Raw genomic sequence first — 26,020 nt, 5'->3', positions numbered from 1 at the left:
TCTTGGCCTTCTTAGTAGAGGCATCCACAGGCTATGCAGTTTTCAGGTGGCTGCTGGTCTCCGCACAGAAAAGCAACGACCTCAAATTTCAGCAGTGAGTTTCCAAACAAACTCTCCGTTCAAAGTCCTCTGGAGGGTTTTTCCGCATTCACTAGTGGCTTTAAAGTTAATTTTTATATCAGCTGCTTCCAGGAGGGTTCATGGTTGATCATTTCCTTTGACTGTGCTGCAGTATTTCCCAGCCCCAGAGCAAAGTGTTATTCTAAACACGTTTTGGGGTGGGGAGAGATTTTGACCCACATTTAATAGGTTCCCTAGAGCGTGCTTGTCTCGCCCCTTGTCCCAGCGTGGCGATGCCGTGGGATGTACTCGGTCTTTGCCGGCACACCCGGCGTGGCAGCAGCAACACCTGCTGCGAGAGCTGCGGAACTGCAGACGGCTGGCAGGCGATGGGGACGGAGATCCCGAGTCCCACTGCAGGGAGTCGCCGGGCTCCCGGGTTTGCCCTGCACAGGCAGGGGACCCTCCCAGCCAGTGCGTTACTCCCAGGCCAGAGCCGTAAGTGCTCAGAAAAAAAAAGAAAAAAAAAGAAAAAAAAAAAGAAAAAGAAAAAAGATTACACTCTGTTTGGGGTGTTTCCATTTTAAAAGCAAAATGGGGCTCTGGGAATATTGCTCCTCATAAGGTTACTGAAATTGGTGATTTGCCTTACATGCAAGCTTGGAAAACTGCAAAGGCAACAGGAGAAAAAAAGGTGGCACCAGCGAAGGGAAAGAGAAGTGAGTGGTTTCACCATCATAAAGGGTCATGGAAAGAGCAGTGCTAACACTGCTTTCTTCAAAACCAGCTCTAGGATTCCTCTGACACCTGCTCTTTTAATCAAGCTTTCCTCCAGAAGGTTTATATTGCACTGGGCATCAGGTCTCACCATCCTGAACTCCTGTGGAGGCTACGATAAGCTCAAATGCCATGATAAATATCCCCAAAAAGGCACACACACACTGGATTTACTGTTCTTGGTGTTTCTAAGATAAAAATTAAACAGAGCATATTAATTCAAACAAACCTTATTCCAGACTACATCATCCATACAAAGACGGACAGAAGGGCACAAGACCCAGAATTCCAGGTAAAAAAAGAAGCCCCTTTTCAGATCCTCCTTTACAATGGCTGGTTTGTCTTTCCCTTCAGCTCTGACCTGTGTCTACCCTACAACAATGCACCTGAAAAACACAAAATGCAAAGACACCTCCACAGACATGACCTTTGGACTCCATTTTCTCATTCGGATGCTAAAAGAAACCCACTGAAACCCAAAAGTTTGCTGTGCACACCCTGTTCCAAAGTCCTTGCTTTGCCTGGAAGCAGCACACCCCAGGTGAGTGGCAGCTGGCAACTGCTTCTGGCATCTGTCTCCCATCCCCAGCTGGGGGTGATGCAGTGGGATGCTCTCTCTGCTTGAGCAGCCTCAGGGGAAGGAGGCCTCTGTTGGTCCATATGGTGTGGTGTGCAGGAAGCAGTGGCTGTTTCTGAGGCAGGATACTTCTCCCTGCCAGTGGGAATCACACAGGTCTCACAGGAAAAGCTCTCTTAGGAGATGAACTCTGGGCTCTCACAGACCCCCCCCAGCCCCAGTTTTGCCACTGCTGGCACCAGGATGGACAGAACGGCTGGTTACCTGTGGGACACAGAGTAGCCAGGACAAGGCCACCACCACTTCCCTGAGTGCTGCCAACTCCTTCTCAGCCAAACTCAGGCTGCAGTCACGGCTGACCAGGCTGGGGCTGACACTGCAAATCAGAACGGGGCAAGGTTTATTCCCAATCCCCAAATTCCAGAACACGGCACATTCCCCAGAGGGACGTGTGGCTTTAGCATTGCTGAAAACATGCAGTGTTTCAGGGGAGAAGGGCATTTGCCTTTGGGGTAGGGGTGGTTCAAGTCACACAAAAGTGGGTTTCAGATCGTCTTTGAAATTCACCACAGGCTGGGGCCCACCATGATGCTCTGTCTGGTGATCCTCACAGTCACTGGGCTCTGTGTCTGTGTCCGTGCTGCTGCTGTCCAGGGAGCCACGTGGGCTCTGGAAGCAAACCTCGCAGCAGGGTCGGTGGCAGCCATGAAACATCTCCTCAGAGCTGCTGCTGCTGCTGGAGTCAGAGTCTGGGTAATAGTACAGTGAGCGCAGGGAGGGCTCAGCAGGTCCCCTCGGGGTGCCCTGCCGCCGCCGCTGCTCCTGTGCAATGCACGATGAAGCACCCTGGGACTCAGGCCATCCCAGCCACCCCTCTGGCTGGAGGCTGGCCTCCCTCGGGATGGCTGGAGGGGATGGTGCTGGGGGGTGAAGAAGCCTTCTGCCAGCCATCTCCCCTCCCTTTCCCAGGGAGTTATGTGCTGACTCCCCACGGCCCCAGCTGCCCACCTCCTTCACCCTGCTGCTGGCACGAGGAGATACGTGTCCGGGGAAGCGTGTGGAGGCAGGGGGTAATGGGATCCTACGACGATGCCTTGCCAGGTAGGGGCTGAGGGGTGTCTGGATGCCTGGGTAGCCCTCCTGGCCCACCTGTGTTTCTCCCTGCTCTCCTGAGGTGTCCCGGTTGCCAAGCAGAGGTCCTGCAGATAAGGCTGGGCTGTAGTTTTTGCCATCTAGGCTTAACTCTTGCAAGATTTCCCACAGCTTCTCGCTGTTTACATAGCTGACTTTGGGGGACGACTCCCAGGCTACACCAGCTGAGTTGTCCTGGCCTGGCAGCTGCTCTGGAGGCTGCCCCTGCACTGCAGGTATCCCACATTCCTGGACATCTTGCAGGTCATGTTCAGTGTTGTCCCCTGTATTAAAAAGCAGCACCTGAGAGCAAACAGGCTCCTGGGTTTCAGGTTTCTGGAGGGCCTGAGCATTGCTGCCAAGAGGCGATGTACTCAGCAAGCAGGGGAGCTGCCACCCATCCCTCTCTGTATCCAGGGGGCAGCAGTCCCCTGGTGCATCCCCAGGCTGCCCTGAGCTCCAGGTGCAGGGAGCTGCTGGCAGCGCACGGGGCTCGCAGCCACTCTCCGCAGACATCAGCCTCATCAGCTTCTCCTTGGCGCAGCTCACTTGCTCCTGCAGGCTTTCAATCACGGCGTTTTTCTGTGTCAAACAAATAAGCCTGTCAAGTGTGGGGCGGGCAGAGAGCAGGAAAATACTGCCAATTTGGAAGCAGGCACTGCCAGAAAACAAATCACCCCTCTCTGCCTGGCAAGAGCCACACCGGCAGCATGTGTGACCTCAACCTCCCCTGCAGCCCCCCAGACGTGTGTGTGGGAAGGAGCTCACTGGGCAGGCAGCTCTTCAGGCTGGGGTGCTCCTGCCCATGCAGTGCAGGTGAGGGAGCAGGAGGCTGGGGGCTCTTCTGAGACAGCATCTCCCCTCTAAATTAACCATGTTTGACAAGGCTGTGGGAACCAGGCTCTCTTGCACTCCTCCCTACAGAATTTTTTTAAGCCCTCCAGATTATGCCGAAATTGTGGTGCTTTGGAGTGCAACAAAACAAAGCAGCTCTTCCCTCAGGAAGGAAGAGGCTGGTGAGGGATCACCAGTGCGGACAGGGGTGTAAATAAGGGCCTCCCACCCTGCAAAGCCTTCAGCCCACAAAAGGGAAGGAGAGAAGCTGGAGGAGGGAGGCTGGCAGAGCCCCATACCTCGGTGAGCAGCCGCTTCATAGAGTTTTTCTCCCCTATGAGCTGGTAGAGTTGCTCCTCGCTGTACATTGAGCGGCAGCTCCTGCTCGGGCTGGTGAAATATTTTGCCATGTAGCTCATGGTTTGGCTTTCTTCTTCAAAGGCTTTCCACTGCTTGAGCTGGGGAGTAGAAGAGGGTGTTATCCACAGAGCCCCAGCCGACACAGCGGGAGGCAGGCACAGCTTAAGCGTGAAGGAGACAAAGGGATGGAGAGGGGGAGACAAAGGCAGGGTGTGACCGGGAAGCTGAGACAGACAGCCAGAGATGGCTGGGCGAGGGGCTGCAGTGTCACTTGGAGCCTCCCACCCATCTGAGCCCTACCCAGGCTCCAGCTTTTAATGCAGAAGAGCGTCAGTGCCTGGCTGCACTGAGACTGCTGAGCACACTGTAAACGCCCCCTCCCTCTTCTCCCCACTCCCTGACAAAGACAGTGCCATGCATGCCCCCTTATCCCTGAATCACTGGTGACAAGCTGAAAACCAGCAATGTTTAGTATCTCTTCTCTCATCTAGTGTCTGCCTAGAAGCTTTTGTGCAGCCCAGCTCCAGCTGTTTATTGATCTCAGATGAGCCGTAGAAAAGCAAGCCCATTAGGAAAAACAAGGTAATGAATTAAAATATCCAAGTTAAATAAAATGTTCAAGGGCCCCAGGCTTCCACAGAAGAACGGTGCAGGCAGAATGCAAGTACAGCTCATCAGCTTCTCCACCCTCATTCCTAGGGACCTGAAGCTTGGCAGAACATGGCCAGCAGGCCTGATGCTCACCAGAGGAGGTTTAGATCCCTGCTCCCAAAGGCTGCTCATCTAAGGGTCTGGGGCTCTGCAGTTACATTGTCTCAACTGAGACAGGAAGGGACCTCTGGAAATCATCCCAACTCATTGCTCAAGCAATGTCAGATGGAGCAGCCTGCTCATGACTTTGTCCAGCCGGGCCTTGAGTATCTCCAAGGATGGAGACTCCACAACCTCTCTGGGCATTCTGCTGCAGTGCTTTACAACTTTCACAGAAAAAACTCCATCCGTTTCCTTATGTTTAAATAGAATTTCCTGTGTTTCAGTTTGTGCCCATTGTCCCCTGTCCTGTCAGTGGATACCACTGAGAAGAGCCTTGCTCCCCCATCGATATTTATATACATTGCTGAGATCCCCTGAGCCCTCCCTTGCACAGATGTGCTTTCGTCAGCCTCACCTCTTCCTCCCTTTCTCACCTCATGTCCTTGAGCCCAAACATCCCTCCAAACATTCAACTGAGTAAATAACTGTTTCCTCTCCCTCTAACAATGGGAGCATTATTCCCACTAACATGATGGCCAGGCACGCCAGGCTGCTCCTGGAGGACACAGGAAGCAAAAGCGCCTCACCTAACCACAAAAGGCTTCCTTTAAACACCTCCACCTCCTCCTCCTCCTCGCCTGTGGCAAAGCCCAGCTTCCTTCTCCAAAAGTGCAGAGGAGGACAGCCTCCCCTGGGGACCACCAGCAGCAAAGAAGTCTCTGAGAGTAGCTGGGCTATCTGGATGGTCCGTGCCCAGCTCCATCCCTGCCAGTGGCAGAAGCTCCTGGTGCGAGTGGCCATGTGAAGTAAGAGAAATGGACAACTGCACAAAGGACACATCCCAGCACCTGCATGGAGCAGGAGGCCGGTGGCTGCCTCATCTCACGTGTGCTGTGTGGCTGTTACCTGTGGCACGCTCCTGCAGGAGGGTTTCTGAGCAGCAGTGCTGCACTCCTTGGAGACTTTCCAGGACATAAAGGGGACAAGGGACAAGAAAGCTGGAGATGGACATTTTACAAGGACACAGTGATAGGACAAAGCAGAAAGCTTTTAAACTGAAAGAGGGTAGGTTTAGATTAGACATAAGGAAGAAATTCTTCACTATGAGAGTGGTGAGACCTTGGAACAGGCTTTCCCAGGGAAGTTGTGTATGGCCCAATCCCTGAAAATGTTTAAGGGCAGGCTGAATGACACTTCAAGCAACCTGGTCTGGTGGAAGCTTCCCTGCCCACAGCAAGGGTGTTAGAACTAAATGATCTTTAGGTCCCTTCCAATACAAACAATTCTGTGATTCTTTGAGACTCAGGGAACTTGCTAGGGGAAGCAGAACCACCAGGGTGGGGTGGGGTGGAGCTTGGAGAACGAGCTGTGCAGGTGAGTCCAAACATTTGGGGGAAAAAAGCAGGTAAGTGAGTGCATTGACACCCACGGCTGATGTTGTTAAACTCAGAAAATGTGCCCGATTCCAGCCAAGTGACAGGACAGAGGTGGCAGCATACCTGTGGCACAAAGATGAAGCAGTTGATCGTGGTTGTACACACAAAGATGCCTCCAGAGGTAAAACCAAACAGCAAATTGTGCCAAGTACGGAAGAAACGGTGAACTAAGCAGATGGTGCCAGCAGCCAGGAAAACGAGGTTGACCCCGACGATGAGTGTCAAGGACTGGTTGACTGGTGAGGAGCTGACGTTGTCGGTCAGACCGGCCAAGTAGGTCCCATATAGCAGGAGGATACTCTGGAAGCAGAAAAAAGAGGTTTCCAGAGTGTGGAAAATTACAGCCTGATGGTGTCAACCCCCACCTCGCACCAAGCCCGGTGAGCTCAGATACACTCAGCGCAATCCTAATTAATGCTCTTTGATCTATAATGCAGACCTGGAGCGTGTGGTGGTGATGCCGCGGCAAACACCCGGCACACTGCTGCAGGCCAGGAGCAGGGCTGGGGACACAGGGCAGGAGTGAGGCCACTGGTGGGCACAGGTGGTCCCAGCCAAAGGGTGTGAAGAGCCAGGAGTCAAAGGTCAGCAGGTGCTGCCACAGAGCAGGGGATGGCTCTGGATGGCAGGAGAAATTGTCAAAACCGCCCCTTGGGCAGCCTGGAGCAGGAGAAGCAAAGGCAGGCAGACAGGAGGCAGAGGTCCCTGCAGGGATGCAGCAGTGAGTGCCATCAAGGGGCAACAGCATACCTCTGAAGGAGCAGGAAAAATATACAGAAGGAATTCAAAGAGGAAAGCAAGGAATGAAGTTTAGACCAGAGGGAAGAGGATGTACTTGGTGCCTCTTTAAATAGCAATAATCCAGGAAACTACCAGGTGCAATTCTTTTCCCTTCCCTTTGCTGTTTCCTGACTCCAGCAGCAGGGAAGGGCTCTACAGAAGTGCTCTGTACACAGAAGCTCTCCCTTCCCCTGAGCAGAGCAGGCTGTCTCACCATGCTGCTCATCAAGGGTCTCATGCACGCATTTTTCCAGTAAGCTCAGGATAAAACTATCCAGCAGGATAAGCCACTCCTTCCCTAGATGACACTAGCAGGAAACATCAAGTATTTTTTGGCTGCCTCGATAGAACTGAGCATGGTCTGCCTTCAGGATCATTTGGAAATATCATCTAACAAAGTCCCAGCTCTTGCAAGGACCTGGAATACAGGGAATATGACCTACATTATTCTTGTGCTACCCAGTAAGTGTCAGCCTTTTACTAAGAGTCATTGTTTTTTGGGCATCAAGAAGTGCTTTGTGACATGAGATGCAGATGTTTTTTAAACACTTCTGAACCCCTCTGTGCTGTGGCTGGTTGATGACTGTGATGGCCACTGCCAGGGTTAAGGTCTGGAGGGACACAGACAAGAGAGGTTTATGTCCAGATCTCTGGTGAGACTCCCAGTTTCAGAGTAGCACAAAGTCTCAAGGTGGGGTTGTAAGAGTGAAACCTGCTTTGCTGGGAACTGGGCTGGCACCTGACCCTGCTTTGTAGAATATTCACTGGATCATAATTGTGTCCACCATGGGGCACCTCCAAACAGCCCAAAGGCAAGCCAACCTCTAATCCCTAAACAGGAAAAAACCAGCACCAAAGTCCCATTTAAATTCACACAGTCTATCTGGGACACAAACAACAGTGCTGCCATCTCATAAACTAGGACTCTCAGTAAGCACAGGAATAAGTGGCTTGTTTGTTTGTTTGTTTTAAACTTGAGCAGAGGACTTTGCTCCTAATTCCAGGCATGTCCTTGGCAAGTCATTTCTGTTCATTGCTCTGTGCCAGTAAAACCAGGATAATACACTGAGTGTCTTCCCAAAGGGCTGAGCACATTAATACTGTGGATGCTAAGAAGTGCTATGTATGCAGAGATAAAGCCTACTCTCACATTAGTGTAAATCCAGACTAACTCCAGAGAAACCACCAAGGAAGTACTCCGTGACCCCCAATAAGCAGGAAGGAACAGGGCCAGATTCAATGCAACATTAAAAAGATTACCTGAAACTGATAATGGGGATGTTTTATTTCCAAAAGGATTTTGTAAAGGCTGCAAGCAGAGACATTACCTCTCTAAACCCTAACACAAACTGCAGACAAAATCAGAGGTGGAGACACAGCACTTAAAGCCCAGGTAATGCCTACATTCCCTAACACCAAAGGACTTTTAAGGACACTCTAGATTAACGTCTTTGAAATTAAATGTAGAAGGACTTGTCTGTGTTGTGAGGTCCCTTTCTGCTCTTTTTCCTGTGATTCTGGGTAGATGGTCAGTGAGTATTACATTACAGTGAATCACAAAGGAGCTGCCTGTTCTGCACGCAGAGATTAAGCCATTCCCAAAAAAAGGCTGTGATCTCAGAAGCTTCATCAACATCAGCTTTCTGAAATGTGTCCAGCCTCTGCCACACCAGAGACACATGAGACCACAGATAATTACAGTGATAATTATACCAACATAGTTACATCAGTATAACTAACACTGCTGGAAAAAGACTGGCCATGTGCAGAGATTCACCAGTGAAAGTGCACCTCAGAGGTATAATTAACCTGATAAGCATCCTGTAAAGGTGGGGACCAAGCACTTGTCATCAGCACCGCCTTGGTTTGAAGTCACAGGACTCAGGGCAGAGCCACCTGGTGTGCCTTGGCAATGGCCATTCACTGGAGTCTTTAGGGAATGAGCGTGACATAAAGAACAGCAAGGTGTGAGTTTCAAGGAGTGCGATGGATGAAGCTCAGGGGGTTGCTGGGAGAGATCAAGAGAGACTGACTGTATGTGCACAGTGTACATAAAGGAGATGGTGAGGCAAGGAGAAAGCAGCTAGCAGGGCTTTCACCCTTCCCAAGATGGGAAGGGCTGGAAATAGGAGGGTTTACACAATGAACAGGAGTAGCTGGGATCTGCAATGGGCATGTAGTTTGAGAGGGCAGTGAAATGACAAATGCTGTGAAACAGTTTAGACTGAAAGACAGGGAGGAGGTGAGATACAATGCAAGAAACAGCCAAGAGGTTACTTACCTTAAACCCTAAAATGAGAATGAGCCAGAGATCGGAATAGAGCGACGCGCAGGACTGCACCCGGCTTACGGAGCACGTCATGCCTTTCTCTGTCGCCTACAAGGCAAGGGAAAGGCAGAAGTGAAGGCTGCAGCCTGGCACAGACCAATGGGAAGATGCACCTAAGCTGGTCTCTTCTGTAAATTTCTGAAAGGAGAGGTCAAAGCTGGTGCTATTAGGGGCAGAAGCTTCAAGTGAGAAGATTGTGGCCCTCCTGCTGCCAACAGGGCTGGTTTAACATTTCTCTAAAGCAGATGCCTTGGAGCCCTCCTGTGTCACACAGGTGATCTCCACACACCTGGAAATTTTGCAGTGGACTCTGGCCTCTGTAATAGACCAAACATAAACCAAATCCAGTGTGCCCAGAGGGTTTTCTACCTCATTTTTCTTTCTATTGTTTCTCAAAGACCACCTCGAAATGCCCAGCCACCCACCAATACTGTCCACAGATTTCAGATAGGACATAGCAAAACCCTGCACTGGCCCTCCTCATCCTTTTACCCGCAGTGAGACGCTGAGGCTTCGGAAGCACTGGACTGGGTCAGAGAACACCCATGTCAAGAGCAAGACAGTGTCTGCCAGCACCAATGCTGCCACCATTGCCAGCAACTGCAGGTCTTTGATAATCTGCAAACACACAAGAAGTGAAAGTTACTATGGGAACAAATGGGCACCAATGACCTCCACCCCCCTTGGGTCCCTTTCTATGGTTTCTTTCAAGTGACACGTCCATCCTAGTACTTCACCCAGAGAGGTGTCCAGCACCTACATTTGAGTTGGCCACAAGATCTCTGTCTTTAACTCACAAATTCTTGGAGACCTATAACAAGAGACCTGGCTTGAGACCAGGTATAAACCCTGCCTGATGGTGTGGATAACAGGTAAATGCTATGAGAGAAAACAGTTCTTCCACGACTGACATCCCTTATGACCATATCACATGCAGAGACAAAAAGGGTGGAGATAAACACCTGGTAGGATCATAATTTTGCAAGTTTAACACAGATCCCAGTGTGAAACAGGAGTCCTTGCTGGTCCCCAGTTCCCTGCAAACCCTCTTGTCCCATCTTTCATCCGAGACCTACTTTTTTCAGAGCTGAAAGTGACCACTGAAAGTTTTAAGTGCACCTTTTTGTGCACAAATTTCCCATTTCCCTCCCAGTTGCTGAATCCCCATCCTTAAGTGTTGCAGAGGAGTGCCCAGCACTCCCTTCCTGCCTTCAAGAGCAGATGGGATCCATCTGGGGATGGCCCTACATCAGACGCTTTTGAGGACATCTGGTTTACTTTCATCCCAAAAAAACAATCAGTGCAGACCTGAATACAAACACTGGTGTGTAGAATAATGAAGGCATGTGGCCAATGTAAAATGAGAGCATTTCTCAGTGATGAGGCTGGGACTCCACTGGGGAAGAGGCAGCCTGGCAGGGCACCCAGTTGCCTGTAGAGTGGGAAATCTCCAGCCTCATTGTGCAGGAATAAATGCCCATAAACACCATGCCCAGCCAGGTGTGAAACCAGGCCTGTGATTGTGGCATCCATCCCTGTCATATGCCATTTTTATCTGCTATCCCACACTGGTTTGTGACTTGCTGGTGTTTTCCCACCATGGAACCCTCCCTTCCCATCTCAGATGCTGGTTACTCACCACCCGCTTGTCTGGCACCCGCTGGGTGAACACCTTGTAGAGCCGCCAGCTCTTCCCCAGGACAGGACCGAACACCAGGGAGGTCCCCACGCACAGCAGGCACAGCCTCACCTGCCAGGGGTCAGAGCAAGGGGGCTGAAAGGGGCTCACAGGGACACCATACACCCTCCCAGTCTGGGGTGCAGTACAGATGGCTGGGGACATGTCTACACTCTTCTGACTTCTGGAGGGGGATATCAGATACAAAATAGCTGACCACAGGATGAAATAAATTCAAAGGCAAGTACTCCTCTGTAGGCATGCCTGCTGCCTACCTTTTCCTCCCCATCCCTAGACACTCTTCATTAGAAGGGCAGGCAGGGAGAGACAGGCAGCTTGTGAGCAGCAGGGGCACAGAAAGTCCCAGCACCCATAAATCACTTGCTGGCATCTCCGTTAATTATCCTCAGCCCAGTGGCTGAGCAGGATGCAGGGTGTGCACTGTCCCATGTCCCACTCCCCCACATGGATGCGTGCTCAGTCTGGCAGGGTGGCTGCCTCAGGCCAGGACATGGGGGTTTCATTACACAGGTGAGCATTTTAATGAAGATCTGCTCTGCAGTCAAAAAACTCACCTGTGCTGTGTCAGGCAGTGGTGGCTGTGTGGAGGATCCCATCTCCCTTTGTGCTCCCCTCTGCCTGCTGCATTTCTACAAGCCCAGCAGCCTGCCTGCCTGCCTGTGGGACCTGTCCCCCTGGGACCTGCCTCAAATCCCTTCCTCGGTGCAGATGTGGTTTGCAAAACAGCGAAGGCCATTCAGACAGAAAGTGTTTGGTTGCCATTTGCATATGTGAAAGCCACAGCCCAGCTGAGCAACGTGGTGGTGACAAGCTGTGGCTGGGACAGAGCATGTACAGGTGACAGCTGGCTGGGAGAGAGCACATACTAACAGGCCTGTACATGTGTCAGGGTGCCCATCCCAGCAAAAACCCCACTCACCTGAATAAGCTTTTCCATCGAGTCTCCAGATGGCAGGCTCTGCTCCTGAATCCCAAAGAGGTAAGCACTTGTGTAAGTCAAGCCACTGCCCAGCAGGGTCACAATGTTGAGATTGGGGCTGGACATCTTCACAATCCTTTAGGAAACAAAGCAGGGAATTTGGTGACAGTTACTGAGCACCATGACCTGGCAGCACAGGGGTGAGGTCCCCTTACAGGGATGATGACGGTCACAAGGGATGCTGACACACTGTCCACCCCCAGCCTGCTCCAAAAGTTCAGCCACTACTCTATGGTCCCATCCTCTCCCCTTTCCTGCTAGAGCGCTTCACAATCCTTCAAGCATTCGTTTAGCCCTATGCCAACACTTCTGCTGCAGAGGGGCACAGGTGGCAGAAAACCACACCAACACAGCCCAGGGTGACTGTCCCCAGCAGTAAGCTTTGGGTGCAAGAGCTACGTGTGCCCCCAGGAACATCCCTGTCCCACTGCTCCTTCCTCTGAGGAGATACCTCCACACTCAGCACAGTCTCAACTTCAGGAAGCTGCCAGCAACGTTCAGGTTACAGTCTCCCCTCTGTAATTTCACCTCATCACTCATAATCCTGTAACTGTATTCAGGGATGGGAGAATCAACCCACTGATCTCTCATGGCCTGTCACCCTTCCCTAGCAAGCCCATCGAGTGAAAGCTGTACCTCCTGCTATCCTGCCCAATAGCTCTGCCCTTCTGACCTGCTGCTGACCTGAGCTCCTTCCTAGCTTGCTGTCTTGCAGTCACAAAGCCTGGGCTTCAACCTGTCTCTCTCCTTCCTCACCACGTCTCAGCCCTTGGAGAAAGATATTCACCAGCTCATGCTCTCAGCTGCAGCGGAGAAAGGTCTCCTCTGCCCTGCCAGCTTCAGGAGGCAGACCAGTATTTATTTACAGCAGAGCAAATAAATAACACACATTCATTACAGCACGTTCCGAGAACATCAATTCAAGTAGCCAGCACCACTCAGTAAATAAAGTGCTTCAGACTGGGAAGCAGTTGGGATGCAGGTCATGCAGCTGCTGCAGCACAGCAGGCACAGGGCCCTCAACACAAGCCCTTATGGGCAGGACCCTCCCAACTGCACAGTGGTCATCAGAAGCATTAAATTCCTTAAAGCCACCAGAGAAGTCAAACAACATCAGTCCAGGCTGCACTCAGATGCACACCTCTGTGAAACAATGGCACATTGAGAGTAAAGGCCTTGCCAGGTGAAGCCTGGGAGAGGGATGTATCCCTGGAGGAAGAAGCAGCTGAGATACCAAGGGACCAATGAGGCTGAGGAGAAGGTGGCAGATGCAGCAGAGACATCCAGAATTGCTGAGGATGGCTCAGGACTACTGAGACACATTGAGCTATGAGGAACTGCCGAGCCTTCTGCTGGATTTATGCTGCCTTCAGGGGAGCAGGACTTTTTATCTCCTCTGTACAGACTGAACATCACCAAAAAAAGTCTACACTTCTACAGCTTCTCTCACCAATGGAGATCAGGTTCCCCAGCAATACGAGCAATCACCAAGAACAAAAAGGGTTATCAATATCTTCAAAGTATGAGTGGCCCTACAGCAGGAAGGACATGACACACAGTGGGTAGTATGATGACCTTGCTATGGAGCTGTGCTGCTCAGAGCGATGCTCTCAAGCATGTGGAGCAGAAATGAGCTCTCTTTTTTCCCACTCCTGTTGATGGTTTCATTGAGTAGCAGCTCCAGGATGAGACCATGCACCACTGTCTGTGCCAGAGGGTACCCATAGAGTTACACAATCATTAAGTTTGGAAAAGACCTCAAAGACCATCAAGTGCAACCTTCGACCATACACCACCATTAGAACTAAGCACACAGCACTAAGTGCCACACCCAGTCTTGAACACTTCCAGAAATGGTTACTCTACCACTTCCCTGGACAGCCTGTTCCAATGCTTGACAACCTTGACAGTGAAAAAATTATTCCTGGTGCCCAACCTGAACTTCCCCTGATGCCATTTCCTGAGGCCATTTCCTTTCATCCTGTCTACAGCTCCATAACTTGAGGAGGAAAGGAGCAGTCCGAACAGGACTGTCTCCAGCAGTGATCAAATCTCTGTGTGATGGAAAAAGCTGCAACATCCCTGGCACTACCCTTGCTTGCTCTGTCCTGCTTATTCAGGCTTACACCCTCCTGATCCTTAGCTGGTCATCAACTCAGAGCTTGGTCCTGAAGGAGCCTGACTCCACTACTCCAGCTCAGGGGAAAATTCCCAAGAGAAGAGGGATGCCCTTACCTGTTTTTCCTGAAGCGAATTGTGAAGATGAGAAAGAAGAGTGCTAGCAGGACTCCTCCAGTCAGGAATGTCCATACAACTCCCAGGAGCCCAGCAGAGAAGGATGGGGAGCTCTTCACACTGCGGTCAAAAGATGTCTGTGGGAGGCAAAAGGGATAAGGAAGAAGAGGACATTGCTAGGACTCTCAGCAAAGGAGGCCCCTACTCCAGCATGATCATTCCCCCAGTTATCCTGCTCAGCCGGAAACCACAGCTCCCAGTAAGACACCAGACCAAGTAATGCAGGTAGGGCCACTGAGATGTGTGTGGACAGGATGTGTGCTCTGTCACTTGCTGAGTGCTCAGGAGGACACGGCAGTCCAAGAGCTCTCTTCTTATGGCCAACTAGCCAAATCCATAATGAAGCTGTACAAGTGATTCACAAACCTCAGGCAGCCCTGCCTCTGGGACATGGGAACACAGACAACAGTTCCCCACTGTCTTCTGGAAAAGAATCTTTGAAGAAAGGCCCCGTGGTGCCCCAGTTGGTATCATGCTTCTCTAGATGCTTCCTGGCGCTCACCCTTACCCCTCCCCGCAGCAGACAACTGATCCGCTGGCGGACGTGACTGGAGCCAGCAGCAGAGCTGCCGGTCGGTGCAGGAGCACAGCAAAGGGAGTGTGACAGCGTTTTTCAGAGGTGGTGACACACTGAGCGGGAATCTACCCGTCTCCCAGCTGGCTGGAAACTAACTTGGTCCCAGGCAGACGTCAGCTGAGAACTGGCTTCTGAGGGACACTCCCAAAGTGGGAATGATGGAGGCACCTCTCTCCTTACACACAAACCACCTTATGGGTTTAAATCTCCATTTAAAAATATTCTCTGCTATCTCCTTATTAACATAAAACGGATAAAATGATCCTACGCGAAACAAGAAACCTACTTCCGCTGCTGATCTAAAATGCTCCAGCATTTTTAACAGGGTGTGCATGTGTGGGTTACCAACTTTTTTTTTTTTTTTCCTTAAAAAAAGCATCATTTTAATAAAAGTGCTGGCACATCCTCTTCAAGGGGGGAGGGAGAAAAATGGAGTTTGAGCTGGGATCACACACCTCCTCACTAACTTCTCTGGTGCTGACTCCTTTCTCAGATATTCCTGCATCCAATTTCTACTGCAGAAGACTGTTTTTCCTGACAGTTGACACTGCCCCAAACTCCCAATTTTTACTTCAAGGTCTGAGCTGCTTCCAACCTTGCTAGAAATAAATCTTCAGGCAGAAGAAAGGCATTTGTTTAGAGCCAATGCCTCATGTCCCTCTTCCCCAGCCAGGCTTCATCTCCTCTGGGCGAGCAAGAACAACGCACAGCTTGCAGAATTAAAGCCACCACATAATTCTTGAAACAAAAACGTGTCACTGCCACACGAGCACAGCTGATCTGCAGGCTCCTGGCAGCTCACATGCTGGTGCCACGCTGGTCACAGGGCAACTGGGAAAGGCAAACCCCTGCCTGGGAGAGACATCCAGCTGAGAGCTGCTGCTGCTGGGATACAGCTGCGTGCACATCTCAGCCTCGCTTTGCAGCAGCGTGGAGGGATCCCTGGGGGGATACTCATCTCCCCCCTGAAAACTGCTTCCCACCTCCTCTTCCCTCATGCTATTCCCTGGGGAGTCTTTTGCCCCTTTGGGAAATGAAAACCACACCAGATGGTAGAGATGGTCAGCCAAGTCAGTCCCCCACTTACGCCAGGACTCTGTGTAAAAACCCCATCATTCAGTACAGATCAGGCCCATCCTCCCCACTTCCTGGAGCTGACAGGGCTGCTACAAGGCTGTAAGGTATGATCTAGACATTCTATTTCTGTGTCCTACCTGCTCGAGCCCAAGGGTAACATCTGGCTTCAGCCACTGAGGTGAGCAGGGCAAACTCAGCATTCTGGGGCTTCTGCACTTCACTCTCAGGTGCACCCACCAACAAAATCTTTTCACATCTGGCTACTGTCAAAAGTATTACTGCACCCTATTCCCAGCAACCACCCAGGGATCAGAAACACCCCTATGATCTCCACTTTTTCTCTCCCACACACCCTCCCACCTGACTGCTGTTTCCCTGGATGTTGATGCTACTTGATGGAGCGCTTTGCTGGCTGCTGAGCGGAGTAAATCCTGGTCCTGGCAGGGGGAATATTAATTGTAAGCCGGCTGCCAGAGCCAGAGGAGCCAAGCAGCTTACAGTCTTTTAATTAAAGGCCCATGGTCGTGCAGGACGTGAGGGAGAGCCGAGTGGGCCAAGCCTCGCCGCTCCATCCAGCAGCCTCACGTGGTGCCAGCTGCAATTGAGTGCATCCCAGAGTCATTTCTACTGCCTTAGTGGTGGGAGGGGGAAGGTACCATTTATTACAGATGATGACTTTTAATTAAATCCTGCTCTGCTCATATTTGAAAAGCACTTTGAAGTTATAGGGGACAGGAAAGGTCAAGGGCAGATGGGGCCATTTCAGACCAATCCTGAGCAGCTGGCTGACACGTGGCAAGACTGCTTGACATGACTTGGCTGTCATGGATGCTTTCTCCCCTCCTGGATAACTGCTGGGTGTCACCTAGACTGGGCATGTCTTGGGGGCCAACCAGGTCGGTGACAATGTGCTGCCTTCAGCTGGACTGGGACTGCTTGACACCTGCAACCCCCTCTTCTTCCCTCCCCCAAATCTATCTCTGCAGAGCAAACCTCGTACCCCAGCGCACTCCCCCGCATCCACACACCCCGCTGCACCCATACATACCACTGTCACAGTGCAGAGCTCCTGCAGCGCCCGCTGCTGCTGCTGCTCCTGGCTGCCAAAACTGGAGCTGCCGTCGCAGAGCTCAGAGCAGTTGAATCCCGGCTCCATAGCACATCCTCAGCCGTCATCCAGCCGTACCTTTGCCCTGCTGGAAGGATGAGCGTTGGCCTTCTCCAGTGAGAAGAAACCTGTGGCACACACCACATCCTCCCTGTCAGCAGGGCAGGGTCTGAGGGCAGCCCACGGCTGAGCTTACCCAAACTGATGTGATGCACATCCAGCCAGGACAGGGAGTGCTCCCTACCAGTGTCCCTTGGGGTGTCCTCTGTAGCGAGGGGAGTCAGCTCAGGACCTGGCCTCCAACGGAGCACGGTGGCATCCCCAGCACTACTACACCACCCTGCAAAACAGCACCTGGGGAGGGTCACAGTGGCCCCCAGCCCCTATATCCCATCTGGGAGCTAAAATGAGTTGCTGTGCTAGGCATGGCACCCTGAACCCCTGCATCTTTCCTTTGCCAATACATTTTCCTGCACTGGAGCAATTTCAGGGTTATTTTGAAAGTACCTTCCTTGTGCCAGAAGTGACTGCTGGTTTCATGGAACATCCCTTTCTTCCAGCAAAGAAACAGCCAGTGAAGACAACAACGAACAGCAACACGTGTTGCCATCACTTAACAGGACCTACACCCAGGCCTGGTGTGAGGAGAGGGGGAAGGTGCTTGAACCCAGTGTTTTGGCTGACTCGGCCCGACGTGGCTACCTGAAGAGCCGGCTGTTTATTAAGATTTAGAAGCCTGGCATCTCCGTGCTCCCCCTCCCTCCCAGTGCTCTGGCTGCCAGGTATTGTCCCTGCCTGGTCCTGCTCCTTTTGCACCACCTTTGCCTCTGTTCCCCCTTTCATTTCTCTTTTTGGTGTGGATTTTAATAGGCCTCATTACCATTTTAGACATGAGGTCATACTTATCCTCAAGCATCCTTACTCAATTACCATTGTCACCAGGTTTAATTAGCTTCCAGTGCACGACCATAAGCAAGTCTCCCGTCGTTAGCAGCTGGGGAGGAGGCGCAATAGCTCGCTCCCTATTTGCTCCTAACAACAGGTGGGAGGAAAAAATTATCCCTATCATGCTCCTCGGGGCTGCTCCCTGCCTGAGCATCCCCTGTGCCTGACCAGTGCTCCATCCCTCCCTGTCACTGCTCCTGACACTTTGATGTCCTCTGCTTCCAAGTCCTTTCTTTGGAAAAACTCCTGTCATTGTGTGAGCAAAGAAAGAGTAAATTAAAAAGAAGCACAGCAGCCGGGACCTGGTCTGAAACTTGATGTTCGTCACAGGGCACAATTGGGATTCAAATGACAATAAAGCTACAGGTGTTGTCTCAGCTCGAGTGTACACTGATTTTTCAGCTTTAGAGTAGTTGCTTACAAGTCCCAGCCCGAGCACATCAAAGAAAGAAGGCTACTTGTCCAAAATTAGCAGACCCACCTCTGAAGCAATAATCCCAGCTCTCCCGCTGGCAGAAGCCTTCATGTACTGCAGGTCCAGGCACCGTCCTGCCCCTGCCAGAACTTCACCCAGCGTGAGATCAGCTCGCTGTGTCCTACAAACACAGTATCACACTTCAGCCAGACTGAAGATTTTACACACATGGTGTGTAAAGACGTGTTTTTCAAGAGTGCTGACGCCACCCAACTCCATCAAGCCTCCTTCCCTCTAGCTTGTAGCAAACCGTGGTGGTGTTTCCCCACTCCAGCAGGATCATTCTCTGGGAGTTCTCATGCCCTTCACAGCTCAGGCTGAGTGACTAGAAAAGAGCCATGGCTGCAGGAGATATCCAGCTGCTGCAGTGAATTCCAGGATTGCTACAACGCTGGAAATGCAGTGGAAAGGAGGAGACAGGCTCCAGCTGAACAATTCAGTGACCGATGGACAGTGTGGAGGGACTGGGTGGGGATGGGGGTAGGAGAGGGGCACTGAAACTTTGATGCTGGCAAGACCTGAAGGTGAGCACTGCCCAGCCTCCAAGGGGCTCAGCTCCTCCCCATGCCTCCGGGTGGGTTTAAAGACAAAAACCCCTATAATTCCTTGTAACCTTCTGCCATGTCAGAGGGGGAACACACCTGGCAGGTGGACCACTACCAAGGTGGGCATGAGGCCAGCAGGCACAGCCTTCCTGTGGCTCACAAATGGAGGTGCTACCACAAGGAATTCAGCCCTCATCCACCCAGGAGGCCACTCCTTGGAGAAGGGCAGAAGCCCCTTGGGGTCTCCCCAGCCCCCACCCCTGCATTCTGCAAACGGCTCCCACACCATACTGATAACAAGCCAAGGCCAATTAGTGTTCATTAGTATGCAACAAAGCAAGCACCAGTACAGTTGTAGCTGAAAGGCAACAGGCATTTCCAGCCCAGCTCCTGCCTCCTGTGAGAGCTGGCATGAATGCTTCTCTGTAGCCTGGAGAGGATCCAAGGGGGACCAGCACTTTGTGGGGGGTCACTGACCTTCAGGGTGAGGCTAGGTAGTGTTTGTCAGGACAGGAAACAACACAGGTAAAACCCCACATCCTTAAAATGTAAGGATCCATTGAGAAAAGAGACTTGTGGGGTATGGTTTTTTGGGGGTGTTTTTAAGACCAAAATTCCAACCAGTTCCCATGGATGACTTGCAGAGCAGAATCACAGAACAGCTTGGGTTGGAAGGACCCGACATCTCTGTTTGCTTTGCTTTCCCCTTGCTGCCCTCGGTCTCTGTGGCCTTGCACCTGCTGCCTGTTTGGGACATGGTAAAGAGTATTTGGCCACAGAGGAACATCAGCTTGCACACAGACATGATCCACAAAACCAAAACTCAATAGGAAACAAGTGACTGGACCACATGGAAAATATTAGCACCATCATCTTCTAAGATAAAAGGGAAGCACTGACTGCTAGAAACAGTATTTGGATAAAAGCAATTTGTGGTCATCTCAATGGTTGATCTCTAGGCCTGGAAAACCTGTTTCCTTAGATCTGTTGAGGCCCAGGAACACTTAGCATAATATCATTTAGTTTGGAAAAGAGCTCTTAGATCATCAAGTCCAACAATTAACCCAACACTGCCAAACCCCTCCACTAAACCATGTCCTTAAGCATGGCATCTACATGTTTCTTGAACACTTCCAGGGACAGATACAGAATCATAGAATCACTAAGGCTGGAAAACACCTGGAAGATCATCGAGTCCAATATCTAACAATGCTGAATAACTGCAGACTAATGCATAAATAGCCCTCAAAATAGGTGCAGCTGATGTCATCTCAATGCACATCTTGACTCTCTCAAAGTTTCTTCTTCCCTTTCAAAACATTTCTTTTGGAAAAAAACACAGAGGGAAAAGAAACCTTTAAAGAAGCTGAAAAATTGGCACAGCATGTATAGACCCAGAGCGGGCAGAATGAACTTTTCACCCCACCAGGTTCGTTTTGATGTAGTGTTGAAAGAGAGGCTTCTTCCCAAAGGTGACATCACTGCTCGGTGAATCAAAAGGTGGAAAGCAGAAGATGTCAAATCACAGACAACAGAACAATTGCATTCAGAAATGTGCCAGTCTTCATGAGCTCTGCAATCCTGTCTGGTCACACCAGCCTTGACAGAGAAATTGTACATGCACACCTCTCTAAGGAGCACATCTGGAGAAACATCTGCTGAGAAGACCTTTTAGGATGGTGGCTGTGTGGCCAGAGGTAGAGAAGAGCAATTGGGGAGAAGGAGCAATGCGCAAAGAGCAGAGCCATTCCTGCCGCCTCAGGAGGGGAGCAGGATACCTTGGCTCACCCATGATGACTCTGTGCTCCTACTGCCAGTCCCTGGTGGGAGATGGAGCTCTGCTGGTGTGGAGCAGCTGACAGGACACCGGGCCACACACTGACAGTGGGAAAACATCCGGATAACTGTTCCGCCAACACGAACACTGCAGGATGGGGTTTTGCAATTCAGAAATCTGTTGCTTCCGAGACAGGCTCCTGCTTTTTCCTTCTGTTCTTCTTGTCCAACAAGATCCCTTCTTGTCTGGCCTGAGAAACCTGCAATATTGCCATCCCCAAGGCAATCAAAAAAGTCTCAAGCCAGACTTACTGCAACACCCCCTGCGATGAAGCTACTTAAAAACTGTGAGTTAAAACACACAGCATATCTGAAGATTATTTTTAATTTATATTTAAAACTTCCACACCAACATTTTCATGCTTTCTCCTACAAACACCAAAAGAAAAAGAAAGAAAACCAAGAAACCCTGCTTATCACATCATCCTAAAAGCTAGGTTGCAAAGGCTCAATCTCCAGGAACACTGGGGAGCTACAAAGTTGTCACCCTTCTTCTCAGGGAATACCCTGTGCTCCTGCTTCATTCTGCTCCTGTCACTGGGATTTCCAGAGCCACTTCCAGGCCCCTGATATCTTCATACCTCACAGACAGCAAGCTCAGTGAGGATAACCACCAGGAGCTGCAGGACCCGCTGCACACAAAGGAAGGAGGTGCAGGACAAGGTGCTTCTGATTCTGCATGCATGGGGAGCACGCTGTGTGACTGAAACCTGAAATTTTGGCTAAAGCTAGGTGCGATTTTCAAGCCTCCTACCATTTTGAAAAGCATGTCCCAATATCACAAAGGCAGTAATTTCTGAATGCTGATCTTACTGCTTGTCTGTCCACTGTAGCTCTGTCAGCTACATGGAGGATGGCATGAGGCTGGCACATTTAGCTCTGCCTCTATACTATTTAACTTTAGAACTGCAGGTTGAATACCCACATGGCTTTTTTCAGTTCCATGGCTTACATTTTAAATTAAAGAAACCCCCATGCAAAAAAAAAAAAAACCAAAATCAAAAAAAACCCCACATTACTTATTTTGAACCACCACACAGTCCTGCAATGAGCTGACTCACACTTCTCCCCCTAAGGAGCTGATAAGGCTTTTAACTCTCTAACCATAATTGCTATACAATGACAGGCATGTGAGAAACAGAGACAAAATAGATTGGAGATGCTCAAAGGAAGGAAAATTAGGAGGGAATACCAAGAGGCATACGGAGCATGTCACAGATGAGGCCAATATGACCAGAGCTGATGGAGAGGGTAAATCAAATCCTTGGAGCTGCCAAGGAGCAACTTTGTGCCAGTCAAAGATCTGAGCCCTCCCTCGTGCCCAGCTGCAGCAGCTGCTGAGCAGCATGTGGATGAAATGAGCAGAAACCTCCAGGTTTCTGCCTCTCCAAAATGGCTGGGAGCCCACCGCCCCTCATGCTGAGCTCATCCCTGCTTGGCCAGGTGGCCTGGCAGGCTCCTCACACAGAGCCAAGCGACAGCAGGAAACAGCCAGAAATTTAGTGACACCATGGTACCCCCAGGTGGAAGCTCACCTTCCTGCAGCCAGTGAGGGAAGCAGTGGGATCTCTGCTGTGAAACAGCAGCCTCACCACTTGGGGCCAAGAAGGGCACGGCTGCCTCCCCCAGAAACAGGTAGAGGACAGACCCAAGCACCGCTCTGAGAAGGAGCAGTGCTGCTGCCATGCCCTTCCCATGCCCAAGCCTCTGCCCACAGCTGGGGGCTGGGGTGCATGATGCTCCAGCAGCTGTGCTGCATGGACAGGAAGGACATGCAGAGGCTTTTCACCACTTTGGGAAAAATCCTGGGTTGTCATTACTCTGTAACAACTTCATCAATTATTTCATTTGTTAGTGGGAGACCACACCTGTAGGCGTTGTTCTGCCTCCATGGGACAACCTCTGCTTGTTCCCGAGCCTGGGTCAGGAAGGTCTCCATCCCAAGTGCTGGGCATGTGGCAGATGGTGTGAAACTGAGACGTTACAGGCCACCTCTCCAGAAACACACAGCCAATTTCATGCTGCACTGCACCTTCACTACAAAGAGGCAGAAGTGGTGAGGGCTGGCTACAGGGCCAAACTGTGTGGCCACCATGCCCCATGACCACAGAAAGGCAGTTCCTGCCTGCCACACTGCCAGGCACAGCCAAGGAGAAGAAATGTTGAAGGTGTGCAAATATCCCCAAGCATCTGCTTCACAATCTGCCCTGCAAATAGTTGCTGCAGGCAAACCACAAGTTGTTCCCCCCATCTGCCAGGCTGGTCAATCCTGAATCCCTGCCAGGGATCACACCCACATCCCTGCCCCAGAGAGGCTGGCACCTTGTCACAGGACAAGAGTCTGCAGGACTTCACTGTGGCTGTGTGACACTCGCACTTTTCCACCAGGGCGCTGCTTCAAGGCTCTGTGACTGGTGCAGCATTACCAGGTCTCAGGGCTCTGTGCCCATTCCTGGTGCCTCTTGTTGCCTTATACCTGCTCCCATCCATCCACATGCATGATCTGCCTCAGAAAGCTGCCTTTTTCCCAGGCCATTCCCATCAAACGCTGCTACTTTCTCCTTTGGGCACATGCCCCAATATGCTGCTCTGAGGCACAGCTCAGCCCCAAGCACCACTGCTGGAGGCTCCAACATCCCTTCCTTCCATCAGCTCCCTCTGCCTTCCAGGTGTTAGCACCAGCCTAACAAACAGGAACATGCTAAACAGCCTTAGAGGAAGATGTAGCCTGTGATTTTTTTCTGTTTTTCTGTCCCATCTTTAGAGAGCCACCACGAATAAGAGGTAAAAAAGCCTGATGATTTAGAATTTTGATTTACAAGGGAGATCTACCTTGTGGTTGAGGTGTGTATGACTTAATTAAAAGCAGAAGCTCACCCCCACTGAAGCTGTTCGCTGCTGAGCTATCAAATGCAGAGGAGGAAGAGACCTCAGAAGGAGTATTTCCATAAAGTTATGCTTCACATTAAGCATATGCCTTCAAGAGCTCTCCCTTTCCAAAGCTGGCAGAAAGCTTCAGCTGCTCCTTCATGCAATCAGACACCATCCCCTCACAGCCCTCACAGCACCAGCACACCTGTGTTTTCACAAACAGGGCTAGGATGGCCAGGCTGCAAAGCCACACAGCCCCAAGCATAGGGACAGCTTCTAGCTCTAACAAGGTCAGCAAGTTTTTTCTCCATTTAGCTTTTTCTCTTTCAAATTTGGCAGGATTTTGGAAATCAAGTGACACATTTAGTCCTTAAAAAGGCAGGAAAACAAAGCACTACAGCTCTTTCACCTTACCCCTGATGACCAAGCAGCAGGGAATATTTTCCCCTAGGAGACAGATTTGACTTAAGGCTCTGAAAGCCAGAGATGTCCACGGCTCCTCTGGCTCCCCTCCCGGGTACCACAGGCTGCCAAACTGCACCCAGTGCTGCCCTGCTCAGGCTTCTCAGGCTCTTTTCTGGGCAAAACAAGCCTCCCCACCAAGGGGCAGGGCCACATCAAGGTTTCCAAGAGGTCTGCCAGCCTGGCTCCCTGTGGACAGCAGTGAGGCTTGCTCAGGGGTGGAGAGGGGCAGCTCCAAAACTGGAGGCACAACCAAACCAGTGTGGAAAGCGCTACTCATAAGCGGTGTCAGCAGAGGGTCCGCAGTACGAGCGGAGCGCACAGTGCCCGGCACCAGGTGGGTGAGGGGATGTGGCAGCTGCGCCAAGGCCGCATTAGAAATGCCAGCTGCAACTCAACACTGGCAGCTCCCGGTTACCTGGGATCTGGTTCCCTTGGCCTCCTCCCTGCCCCTCTGAGGATGCAGAGCACCTGCAGGGCAGCGGAAAATCCAGCTCTGGGTCCATGAGCCACCCCTCCCCGAGAGGCGACCGAGTCCCTGGGAGCTGTGTCATGCTCAACTCTGGCAGCCAAGGAGAAGCAAAGAAGCTGGGTCCTGAAGTGTTTCCGGGGGGGGGGGGTGTCTCACCCCTTAGCAGCACTGAATCCATGGCTCAGGTTCCCTTCTCTCTCCCTCTCCACCCAACAGGTTGCTGCACTGTAGAGTTGGTTGCAACTTTCCTTCTCTCCGTTTTGAACTCCGAAAGGCACAGGGCTCGCCCAGGTAACAGCAGTTTGGTTAGCAAAAACTGACCTAGCGCTGCAGCTTCACATCTTTGCATCCTGCAAGGCAGCCCTTTCCCATCACCAGGTGCCGGCAGGCTCCCGCTTCCACGGGCGCCTTCCGGGGGCTGCACGGAACCTTCGGGACGGTGTTTTCTGGAGAGCTGCAAAACCCCGGCCCAAGCTCGCCCCGTTTCGAGCTCAGGGGCGCACTCCGGGCACAGCCAAGCCAGCGAAGGGCGAACGAGGAGCTCTGCGTCCCCCAAAAGCGCGCCCGGAGCACGGCTCGGTGCCTCAGGCGGGAGCGCCCGGGGGCTGCCAGCCCATCCCGGGGCCTGTGGGGAAAGGGGCACGGGGAGCAAAACCACCACAGCGAACAGCGCCAGGGCAGGCTGGCAACTCGGGAGCTTTAACCTGGGCGCCCTCGTCTCAGCCATCCCGCTCGCAGCCCCAACCACGGCTGCCAGCCCCTCTCTCCCCACACCGCGCCCGGCGGAGCCCCCGACCCACCTGCGGGGACAGCACCCGGAGCCAGGGTGTCAACCTGCGGAAACCTGCGGGAGCGGGGCGGGAGCAGCCCCACAGCCGCCGCGGGACGCGGAGCTCGGCGCCGGCGGCCGCCCCTCAGCGCCCCGGCTCCGCCCGGCCCGGCGCGGCCCGGCGGGGGCGGGCGGCGGGAGGGGCCCGGGCAGCCGCGCTCCTCCCGCCGGGACGCCGGCCCCTCTCCCGCCTGACCCGGGACAAAACTTCTCGGCAGCGGTAAAAAGCCCGGGGGCCCGGGCTGTCCCGGCAGGGCTGGACCCCGTTTCACGCCGGCGCCTCCTCCAGACAAGAGGAGCATCGAGCCCTCCCCAGAACGCCCCCGGAGCCGGGAGAGCGGGACCCCCGGCGCTGCCCCCCCGGCTGACCTGGCCCCGCTAGCCCCGCGCTCCCGAGGCTGCGCTCATCTCCGGCCCCTATCCCGCTGCTGCCGGCGGGATGCGCCCGGCTGGGAACAGACCGCCTCGCTCGGGTGCTCCTGGCAGCTGAGGCAGCACAAAGCCCCACGTCTGTGGCAAAACCGGCCCGAGAAGGTGAGTAAACGCGAGGGCGGCCAACCTCGTGCTCCGTGACCTGCTTGTGCCGCCCCATGGCTAGTGGTAGCCAGCGTGACTACTGCAATAGGTATGTTTGTGTGAGCAGCGCTCGGTGTCTTGTGGACAGACCCACCGTCACTCTCAGCATCCCCGTGCTGACGTTTCCCTGTCTTGCCTCCCACGGTCCTGCAGCTCACTCTCATCAACTTCGTGCTCTCTCCCCTCAAGACATCTACTCCATTGTATTGGGATTTTTCCCCAGATCTGAAAGCCAAA

At 52.1% G+C, this 26,020-nt stretch overlaps 1 protein-coding gene across 8 annotated transcripts; it reads right to left on the bottom strand.

The window, feature by feature from the left end:
- Positions 1-1,006: 1,006 nt before the first annotated feature.
- On the bottom strand, positions 1,007-25,730 carry GPR156 (G protein-coupled receptor 156). 8 transcript variants are annotated; one of them, XM_086884065.1, is made up of 12 exons: positions 25,577-25,730; positions 18,199-18,313; positions 16,969-17,112; positions 16,713-16,860; positions 13,951-14,087; positions 11,656-11,791; positions 10,677-10,787; positions 9,530-9,655; positions 8,990-9,085; positions 5,992-6,228; positions 3,679-3,837; positions 1,007-3,127 (listed from the first exon to the last, which is right to left on the bottom strand). In XM_086884065.1, the coding sequence occupies exons 4-12, from the start codon at positions 16,818-16,820 to the stop codon at positions 1,943-1,945; spliced, it is 2,295 nt and encodes a 764-aa protein (XP_086740191.1). In that variant the 5' UTR covers positions 16,821-16,860; positions 16,969-17,112; positions 18,199-18,313; positions 25,577-25,730; the 3' UTR covers positions 1,007-1,942. The 8 variants fall into 8 exon arrangements, with proteins under 8 accessions (XP_086740191.1, XP_086740193.1, XP_086740192.1 ...); XM_086884067.1 differs by having other exon boundaries at positions 16,713-16,857; positions 25,577-25,721; XM_086884066.1 differs by lacking the exon at positions 25,577-25,730 and adding an exon at positions 25,179-25,330 and having other exon boundaries at positions 16,969-17,126.
- Between the last annotated feature and the right edge of the window lie 290 nt (positions 25,731-26,020).

The sequence above is a fragment of the Cyanistes caeruleus genome, chromosome 3, assembly GCF_971803275.1.
Source record: "Cyanistes caeruleus chromosome 3, bCyaCae1.hap1.1, whole genome shotgun sequence".
NCBI classification, from domain to species: domain Eukaryota; kingdom Metazoa; phylum Chordata; class Aves; order Passeriformes; family Paridae; genus Cyanistes; species Cyanistes caeruleus.
Note: the sequence above shows the minus strand (reverse complement) of the source record. Positions and strands in the feature narration are given on the sequence as shown.